Source organism: Myotis brandtii, unplaced genomic scaffold (assembly GCF_000412655.1).
Source record: "Myotis brandtii unplaced genomic scaffold, ASM41265v1 scaffold49, whole genome shotgun sequence".
NCBI lineage: Eukaryota > Metazoa > Chordata > Mammalia > Chiroptera > Vespertilionidae > Myotis > Myotis brandtii.
In genome coordinates, this window is record NW_005368707.1 from 3485306 (window position 1) to 3496404 (window position 11099).

General features: G+C 34.8%; 1 protein-coding gene across 4 annotated transcripts in view; it reads right to left on the reverse strand.

Annotated features, from left to right (window-relative positions):
- WAC (WW domain containing adaptor with coiled-coil) overlaps positions 1-11099 on the reverse strand; it is a 95351-nt gene that overhangs the window by 34560 nt on the left and 49692 nt on the right. For all 4 annotated transcript variants that reach the window (XM_014547957.1, XM_005876549.2, XM_014547955.1 and 1 more), the window contains exons 4-6: positions 10588-10694; positions 3264-3379; positions 2567-2679 (exon numbers count right to left, since the gene is read on the reverse strand). In XM_014547957.1, the coding sequence (XP_014403443.1) occupies positions 2567-2679; positions 3264-3379; positions 10588-10694 (336 nt within the window). The remainder of the gene's footprint in view (positions 1-2566; positions 2680-3263; positions 3380-10587; positions 10695-11099) is intronic.

Sequence of the window (11099 nt, forward strand, 5' to 3'; positions counted from 1 at the left end):
AGCGGGGGCAAGGGGGGGGGGGGGGGAGCAACAATATAGCCGAGGCCCTTTCGCAAACATTATTTAAAATTCAAAAAATGTGATACAGATTATATTTCAACACAAGTACAGACCCACTGAACCATCATTTGCACTTCTAGAAAATTAGCTAAGGAAGTAATCAGATAAGTGAGCAAAGATATTTAGCATTTTTTACAATAACAGGAAGAGGCAAAAACCACCTAAATATCCATGTATAAAAGATTATTTATAAATGAGAACACATCCAAAAATATAAACTGATATGGGAACATATCTTTGAAATATTATTGAAAATAAGGATTTTAAAAAGTAACACATAATTCCATTTTTGGTGGAAAAGATATATTTACTCATTTATATGCAGACAGAAAAAAAGTCTATGTCCCCAAATGTCTCTAGGTCATGGGATTAACACAACGGATTTGATTTTCTTAAAAATGGTTTATTAAAAAGAGAAAAAGTGTATTTTCACTTCCATCAATATTTCTATCAGATCTCGAATAACCCCCTTCAGTTATTCTACCCCAGTGGTACCCAATGTGGGGCACACGCCCCACAGGGGGGCAATTTAATTTTTAAGGGGGGTAATTCAGGAATGAATTATTAGCAGTGAATTTTTTGCATTTCTTATGGTTCTAGGGGCCTCATATTGTGTCATATTTATGCATTTCGGTTCTCTATTATATGTTTTGAAGCTTTATTTGCTATTTTTCATATCACTTCATATTATTTTCTAACAATTGTCCTTTTATTTTTCTCTTTCATGGATGCCATGTTCTTTGGAAGCTTGTTTATTAGACTAAGTTAATGGCCTTTCAGGCTTCCTCCATGTGAATAGGAGTTCACTTTTTGAATAATAAGAATTCTATATCACGGGGGGATCAGAATTTTAGAGATGCTTAGGTGGGGCATGGCCGAAAAAAAAGGTTGGGAACCACTGCTCTATCCCAATGGAGGAGGAATGACTTAAATGACAGGTTATTTTGGAAAGACTAAAGTAGACATACTAGGCTCTGATCTTTTTCCTCTCTGGAGAAGCCTAGCACAGTAACTTTTTTAAAAAAAAAGAAGTTATTCTTTTTTACACCCATTTGCCACTCTTCCTCAATACCCACCTACACCTCCCCAACACAATTTGTTCAAGAGGCCCACAAGCTGGGTGCTATTGTTGTACTGTTGTTTTTTAAAAACCTGGAGAGGAAAGCCTTTATCTCATTTCTAACTGTTTGCCAAAAGACACAGTCATTTAAGATATTAAGTTTAATGGGACTAGAACCTAAGTCTTCTATCTCATAATATCATTTTTAATTTCCTAACTTTAGTACTTTATTTTTAAGAGACACAATTAAAAAAATTTTTTTTATTGATTTTAGAGAGGGAGAGAGAGATAGAAACATCAATTGATGAGAGAGAATCGTTGATTGGCTCTCTCCTGCACGCCTTCTACTGGGATCGAGCCCGCAACCCAAGCACGTGCCCTTGACCAGAATTGAATCCAGGACCTTTCAATCTGCACAATGGCACTCTACCCACTGAGAAAAACCAGCTAGGGCTAGCTTTAGTACTTTAAATCATTTTGTTTTCTAAGAATTAAGTACAATTTCACTAATATAAAAAATTAAATGTTCCAAGAAATATATCTTAAACATTTAGTCCCACAGAACTATGCTGTTTCATCTTAAATAATTATTCCCATCCAAATATTAATATCCTCTGCTGAGACTAAATAGATCTCCTTCTTTTTTGTTTTGAATTATAGGAGGAAAATTCAAATGCTTAAGGCTGAGAATTCCTAGAACAAACCTGAAAATTCTTCTCAAAATTTCGATATTTCAAAATTTGATAAAGGGCCCAAAAACTCTGGCATTTAAATTTTATTCTAGATAAGAGAAGCCACTGGGAACATGGTATGTCTAGTAAAAGCTTCAAACTCAAATTCAAATTTGAGTTAAAAACAAATGTATGCTACTTATATTGTCCCACATAGACAAAATCTGACGTCCAAAGAACATTAAGGTTATGCATGGAAATGTTATGCATATCTATGGTCATGCTGAAACCAATTCCAAAACAAGTTTTTCACTGAAAAAACAACAATAGGTACTTTGATGTCACTATCTGTGTGAGGCGTTGATTCAATTATTAAATCAAAGCCCAGGGAGTTCTGGAAGGGATTTTAGTGCCCAGTTTAATAGTTCACAATTCGACCTGGGGGGTGGGAGTAGATGGGCAGGTGGAAGCTCCTGTTTTAAAAAGAAATCAATCTACAAAATGAAGTTTTATTTTATTTTTTTACCAACTTAACTGCATTACAGCCATTAAGGATAGTAATGAATACATGTGTATACTATTCCCCTGTGCATACTTTCCCTTTTCAAGGAAACAAAATGGTGAATAGGGAAACAGATCCAACATAAAGATACCCTATATATTCCTGTTTATTTTACTTTACATATGTAAATGTTTATGCACTTAGATCTATAGCATAAATGAACTACAGGAATGAAGTAAACAACATTACTATTTCAAAGAAAAAAATACTTACTTCCACTGGCAAACGCACTAGTGGCCGTTGCTTGCATCACCTCTCTTCTGTAATCCCTATCTTTTGGGAAGCTATTAACTGCCATCTTGTTTGCTTCTTTCTGTCTCTGTTCTCTAAAAATAAAAAATAAACCCATAATAATTAAATCATGTACAATGAGTCTACATATAACACTACTGGCCAAATGTTGAACAAAATTGTATATGCAAAATAAAATAACTGAATATAGCCATATTATTATGTTACTGATGTGGCACATGGGATGCAGCAAACAAAACATTAATGTTTTCACTGGTGGCAATATTATACCACTTATTTATACGACATTAACCCTACAACCAAAACTCTGCAATATTAATTCTACATATATGAAGGCAACATACTGTCTCACAAGAATTATAAAGATTTCTACTACAAATTAAATAAAGATGAATAAATGTGAACTAATATAAAATTTTAAATTAAGTACACAAACTGTTCACAAGGCCTTGGTGGACAGTTGCTTAATCTGTCCTAGTTTTTTTAAGGTAAAAGAAAATTATGGCAAACACAGATGACGGACCAATCAATCACTGCAATTAAATAGGAAGTAAATATCACTATAAGAAACCTAAACTTATAATGTTTAATGTTCTAAAATATTAACCAATAGAATCAAGAATGAGAAATACTGTTCAATTAGATTAAGAGCAAATACCTTTCAAGCCACTCTTTTGGTTTTTCCCACTGTGAAACTTCTGTTCGACAATTGTAGTAGTATTTTTTCCCAGAAGAGCTAATGTGCTCAGACCAGTCATCTGCAGAATCATAAGACTTAAAAAAATATTTTTAAAAATTAGAAAATGTTAATACTGTTTAATAACTTGATATGAAATATAAAGAATGTCAATGGTTTTCAAAGTATATATGAAAAGACTAATAAGATAAAGGTGCCCTGATCTAGGATGTAATTATATATACATACACACACACACACACATATACACACACACACACACACACCTTAGGAGACCTTACCTATGAAAACCTTCAAAGATAACAATGGAAAACTTTATAAAATATGTTAAGCAAATTAATAAATATCAAATTAAACAGATTAATAAATACTAGTTTATTAGGTGCAGGAAGAAAAATATTAACTTCACAACATCTTGACTTTTGAAAAGCATTACAAAAGTACCCATTATCATAATTTTAACTGCTGAAATCCAGTCACATTGGTGGGGGTGGGGGGAAGGGACTGGAGAATTCTCTCAACTGATCTGATGGCATGAGAGCACATCAGCTCTAAACTTGCAAGGCACAATAGTTATCTTATACAGTGTAATAGAGAACAACCTGCTTATATTTACTGTTACTTATTGGGAAAAAAAAGCACAAGACTTAAAAATGTAAACACAAAGCCAATTAAAGGCAATGAATTTGTTTCATCTTCAAAACACATGAGATGGGTCAAGTATTTATTAAACCTTGTCTCACATAATATAATCAGCAGCGTCACATATTTTTCTTGTAACTAAAACTTGTCTGTCTTTTGAACATTCTCAGACAGTCTCTTGTAAAATTAGAATGAAATTAGAAAAAACTGAAAGGTCCAGTTTTCATGGAACTGATCTCAAAAAGTGAAAGTTTAAGTGCCTGCAGCACTGGCCACAGGAAATCTGGTAGAATTCCAAGTATATTTCAGATGAATTTCTTAACTATTTTTTTTTAAAAGCTTTAAGTTTACCAGTAAAATAAAATAGTTATACTTTGATAGCCTATCCTTCTTCTGGGTTCACCATAGTGTAGGGTGACACAATTTTAAAGCTTGAAGAAAGGAACTTTTATCAACTCAAGCTTTAATTTTACCAAGGAGGAAAGAAGTGGAGATGACTTATAGGTTGTCCAAAGGTGCTAGAAACAATTAGTGGTAGAAAAAGGATCAAAATTCAGGTCGCAGATTCCATTATTTTTACTAAATCAACACCAATTCTGGAAATGCCATAATAATTTTTAGGGTTGAAGAAATTCTGCAGATCCTGTTATATGTTTATACTCTCAAGTTTATGTCTCTAAATAATGAAGCTATTTGGATATCAGTCGTGTGCCTTCAAACCTCTAAAATCAGTGGAAAGTTAATGCTCAATCCCCCTACTTTGCAGAATCAGATTACACCAAGCTACAGGAATCACAGAAGGCAAAATTCAGTTCTTCTATCCCACCTACTACCTCCTATAGCTAAATTATTAAACATACTGAGCCCTTCTATGGATATAGCTGGAAATTTTTGGTTTGATTTGCTTGGCAAGTGGTTATATGGGATTACTGATTTGGTCTGAAGTAGAAGAATGAGATTTGAGGCAGGTGAACCAGAGTAGATGAGAGAGTGGTTTAGACCAGTGTTCTTCACAGTGATGGTTTGAAAACGGTTGCCTGTCCTAGAGGAGATAAGGAGTTTGCAACAGAATAATGTTTCCCTGGCCCAAAGTCTTGCTTTAAGAAAAAAAAAAAAATCAACTAAACTTTACTTAATGATGGTTAATTTACATTCTGGCACAACTACAGAACAGTTAAAAGTTCAAAGACCAGAACCTTGAAGAGCATGGGTCTACGACACTGCACTGATTTTGCCTATCAAATCTTAGGTTAGTACAGGTATGTGTTCCAGGGTACAGCATTATTATTACATACTAGCAACTTTAGCTTTCACCACCCCTCTTACACCCTCAAAAAAGATTAAGGAGGGAGGAGGAAAACTTTAAGCAATGGAGTTTTTTAAATGTTAATGTGCAACAAACAGCAGGTGTTCAACTTTTTTAAAATATATATATTTTTTTTACAGAGAGGAAGGGAGAGGGATAGAGAGTTAGAAACATCGATGAGAGAGAAACATCAGCAGCTGCCTCCTGCACACCCCCTGCTGGGGATGTGCTTGCAACCAAGGCACATGCCCTTGACCGGAATCGAACCTGGAACCCTTGAGTCCACAGGCCGACGCTCTATCCACTGAGCCAAACCGATTAGGGTTGTTCAACTTCTTTGTATTCCACTTTATTTCTTTTCAGTTTTATTGAGGTATAATTGACAAATAAAATTGTAATTTATTTAAAGTGTACATAGGGATGATTTGATATACATATACACTGTGAAAGGGTTCTTCTGCCCATCTAGTTAACACTATACTTATCTTTTTATATGAAAACATTTAAGTTCTCTCTTAGCAATTTCAATTATACAATGCACTGTTATTAATAGTATCATGAAAACATCCAAGTTTTCTAAATTAAGCTTGATGTGGTTGCCAACATATGCCCTAAAGCAGCAGTTCTGCAAGTATTGTCCAGGAACCGTTGAAGGACACCCAGATCATTTCACAAGATCAAAACTATTTTCATAATAAAACTAAGATGATTGCTTTTCTCCTCATTCTACCATAAGAACACTGTGTTTTCTCAGACTGTACAGATTTTTGTTCACAAAAGACTAAATGCAGATATGAAATTTTAGGTGTCTTCTATTAAGTCAGGCATTAAAAAGATGTTCAATGTCTGTTTTTTGTTTTAATCGTATCTTTCATAAAATATATTACAAGCCATCCTGGCCGGTGTTGCTCAGTTGGTTGGGTGTCATCCATGCATCAAAAGGTTGCTGGTTTGATTTTTCAGTCAGGGCACATGCCCAGGATTATGGGCTCAATCCCCAGTAGGGGACATGCAGGAGGTAGCTGATCAATGATTCTCTCTCTTCATTGATGTTTCTCTCTCTCTCTCTCTCCCTGCCTCTCCCTCCCTCTCTCTCTCAAAATCAATAAAAAGCCCTGGCCAGTGTGACTAACTGGTTAGAAAATCAGCCACACACTGAAGAGTTGCAGGTTCGATCCCTGCTGTGGTCAAGGCACATCTGGGAGGCAACCAATCAATATTCTCTCTCTCTCTCTCTCTCTCTCTCTCTAAAAAAAACTGCCTTTCCACTCTCTAAAACCAATGGGGGGGAAAAATCCTCAGGTGAGGATTAAAAATAAAATGTTTAAATTATATATATTACATGTTACATATATAATGGATTTACAATTGATTCTAAATCAATTATGTTTCAAATTTATCAGTTTTAATTTTTAACATGGTAAATACTGATAATACTGTAGAGTCCAAATAAAGAAAAGCTCTCAATGTTCATGAATGTCAAGACATCTTGAGACTACAAGTTTAAAAATGGCTACTCTAAAAGACAAGACTAGCACTGAACAGTTACTGAGCCACTGTCTGCTCTCCTTCAATTCAAAATGTCTTTTAGTACTCTTATATGACTGTTGATTTTTCTCTTCTTAAAAAAAGCATCTCCCTTTCTACTTACTTTAAGACATCCTTCTCCAAGTTAAACTATGGAAATGAAAGTCAATCCTGAAAATTACTTTATGAATTGTTAATAAAGAGTAGTTCATAAAATAACAACATCAAAGATGACACTCATCGTAACAAAGATTTTCATGGAGACCTGAGAGTTCTCTAATAAATTTCTTTTCTTTTTTAATTAAGCGGAGTATCTTTAAGCAAGATTGGTTACAGAGAACAGATCTCGAGACTTCAAACTTAAAAGCTCCAAAATATGCAAAGGATATTTAACTAATAAGAAGTTGGAAGATACTGCAGTCCTCTAAGATTGAATTTAAAATGTTTCCCAACAAATCAAAATTGGTGAAGGATACTCAGAAGGGAAGATTTCAATTATAATGTCTTTAAAATGGGAATTAAAAACTTTTCTAAATAAAGAAATCCAGAGGCTTCTTTTTATAAAAACCACAAATATGCATAGCTTATCTAAATAGTCTATATAATACCTGTAAGTTCTATCATGATTTAGATTACGCAGGAGGCATTTGACAAAGCTTTTCCTAAATATTAACTATGGGCTAGGTAGGCTCTGTGTTAGATATAATAAATGTTTATTACACTACTGAGAAGGAAACTACATGTGAATCTTAATCTAATACTAAAAAAAATAAGGTAATTTCGACTTGACTTTCAATAGTTAACTTAATAAATATAAGTCACTATACAACCAGATGTCTATGTAGTAATCTAAATAATATTCTTACTGATTTTCAAAGATAGAAAACTTGAAAACCTCAAAGATGGGAAAAAACATTTTTTTAAAGAAGGTTAAAATAATGTCCATCTGTTCATTTATTCTTTCATTATGAAAATATTAAATGAAAGGTGATTTTATGTTTTATTCACTAGTCAAAAACTTCCATTTGAAGTGATTTTAAGAAAGTAAGTCAATTTTTAAGAAACCTTCAGAAATGTTCAAAAGCCCTCTTCTCAGGTAACATTAAATTTACAGTCTCTAACTGATACATGTGTCATAACAGCTGGGTACATTATAATGTAAAAGACCACTAATTGGAAGTTAATTATATACCAACAGTTAAAATCTACAGCAGGGGTCCTCAAACTACGGCCCGAGGGCCACATGCAAATACAAATACTGTATTTGTTCCCGTTTTGTTTTTTTACTTCAAAATAAGATATGTGCAGTGTGCATAGGAATTTGTTCATAGTTTTTTTTTAAACTATAGTCCGGCCCTCCAACAGTCTGAGGGACAGTGAACTGGCCCCCTGTTTAAAAAGTTTGAGGACCCCTGATCTACACCAAGGGGAAACCCTGATCCTGAAAACACATAATATTAAATCCATCTAGTAATGGTCTTCAGTTTCCACTCCTATAATGAAATTCCCTGACATCCTTTATGATTTGGGTCTTTCAAGACCATATGATGCCCATTATTTAACCTTTCTGGTTTCACTGTTAATCCATTTCTTGAAAATCAAAATAATCAGAATTTGTTTTCCCTGAATAAGGATATTTTTTTAAGCAAAACAATGTTTATAGGGCCTGCCTTCTCTCCTAACAGCAAATGCCCAAATCTGAATTGTCAATAATAAACAGAACTTTAGAGGTGTTACTTTGTAAATTAGTAAAGCCATTTCTCCCGCCCGCTCCCTCCCTCTCTCTCTCTCTCTCTCTCACACACACACACACACACACACACACACACACACACACACACACACACCTATTCACTCTAAAATCCCGTGTATGTCTCATTGACAATAACCCATCACAAACAATTTGAAGATAACACCTGTGACAGTTTATCAAGCTCTTATCCCTGCCTTAACACCACCCTTCTATAATCTGTTCTGTGATGCTAGGATTGGAATAATGCAGATTACATTCTATTTAGCCATAAATCCTGTTAGATTCTGCCATTAGAGGAAGACTAAAAGGGAGGACAAAAGAGAAGCCTAGCAGCCACAGTTCCAGTTTCCAGCTATCTGCTCCAAACCTGAATTAGCTTCATCACAACACTGAAAGAAAGGTACTATCACCAGCTCTGCAGGGAATTCCAACTTTTTCCTATTGCTTCTCAGCCCAAAGGGGTAATCACTATATATGTGTTCAGTCAATGTCCCTTTTTGTTTTATTCAGTCCTCAATACCTGCAATATCTGCTTAATCAATCCTACATATAAAGTTATTAAATTGTGCTAAACATAATAAGCATGACTTCTGTTTTCCCAACTAGACCCTGATCAGCACAATATTTAAAACTATTCTACATTTATTTTTATGAAATTATCATTGCTCTCAATTTTCCATAAAAATGTACTATCCACACTACTTCAACGAGGTAAAGACCCTTGCAGTGGTTCTCAACCTTCCTAATGCCGCGACCCTTTAATACAGTTCCTCATGTTGTGGTGACCCCCAACCATAAAATTATTTTCGTTGCTACTTCATAACTGTAATTTTGCTACTGTTATGAATCGTAATGTAAATATCTGATATGCAGGATGTATATTCATTGTTCGCGACCCACAGGTTGAGAACCGCTGCAAGTTTATAGGGTCTTTCAATGCCAATAAAGGTCTGACGATCACCCAGATAATTAAGACAAAAATCTGTTGGATTCAACCTACATTTCTATAGCTTTCTTGTTGTTCTTTCTTTTCTATAATGTATTTTCCACATAGCTATCTGATATGTTTTAAGCTGCAAATATGATGTTACTTCACCAATTTTATCCTTCACTAGGTCTCCATTGTCTTTATAGAAAATTCACATTCCTTGCAAGATACATAACTCTTTGTAACTGACACCCACTCATCTCTGTAACCTGAACTGTTCCCATCGTACCGTATTATCAAAATCCTGTAGTTCTCCAAACATGCAACACTATTTCACACTTCTCTTGTAGGTGCTGTCCCTTTGCTTATTACAAATTCCAGAACTCTTAACTGGCTAAAGTACATTCAATCTATTGGGTAGCATTACATACACTTTAATACCTCCCTCATCAATCTGGGGGGGTCCATCCTCATCTTGAGAGCTCCCAAAGCAACGTTAACATGCACTGTTTTAATTGTTTATTTTTCGGCCCCCACCACAGACCTGAAAGTTCCTTTCAGGTGAGCCACATTTTCTTAGTTCTACATAACTACAACCTAGCATATGCTTGGCAAATTAAAACCTTATTAAATTTTTGCTGAATAGCCCCACCAGTGTGGCTCAGAAGGTCATGGGTTCAATTCCCCGTCAGGGTACATGCCCTGGTTGCAGAATCGATCCCCTCTGTGGGGTGTGCAGGAGGCAGCCAATCAATGATTCTCTCTCGTCATTTCTATCTTTCTTGCCCTCTCCCTTCCTCTCTGAAATCAATAAGAAGTTTATATATTATGGAAAGAGCAGCTCAAGTTAAACATTTTAACTACAGAAGTTTCACAATCTGAGGTTCTTTATATCTCAATGGTAAAATTTTGCTCTTTAAAGGAATACTGACAAATAATATCATGATGGTGTTCTTGGACAATCCTCAATTCTAATAAGGTTATCTCAGTAACCTTAAGATATATTAAGAAAAAGTTAGATGAAAAAAAATTTTTTTTTCGGACATTAGACTTAAGACTTGGTGTGAGGGGTTTTGGGTTTTGCAATGAATTAAAAAACAAACAAAATTAAGTGTGTTTATATACTTACTGCATCTGAAGTTTTGCTTGGATTATTGCTTGGATTAGAAGAATGTGAATTTGAACTATGAAGACTACTGTGGTTGTGTGAATTTTCTTGTGGAGAGTAACTGGTCCCTTAAAAAAAGAAAAGTAAAGTATAAGTTTTACTTCATATTTAATTTAAACTGGCTTCTATCATGTCATATATATTAATATAATCATTGTATATCCCTAAACCATTTTACATAAGATCAGGCATACATATTCATGCTCTTTATTAATACATAAAGTATTTGTGAGCCTACTAAAAATGTGGGTTAATCAGTACATACTGGTATACTACATGGCTAATACGGAACAATCTATCTACACTAATAAAAGAGAAACATGGTAATTGGCGTACGACCGCTACCCTTCCCATTGGCTAATCAGGGAGATATGCAAATTAACTGTCAGCCAAGATGGCGGCTGGCAGCCAGGCAGCTTAAAGCGAACGGGAGGCTTGCTTCCTTCAGTGACAGAGGACTCCAACGTTCCCCC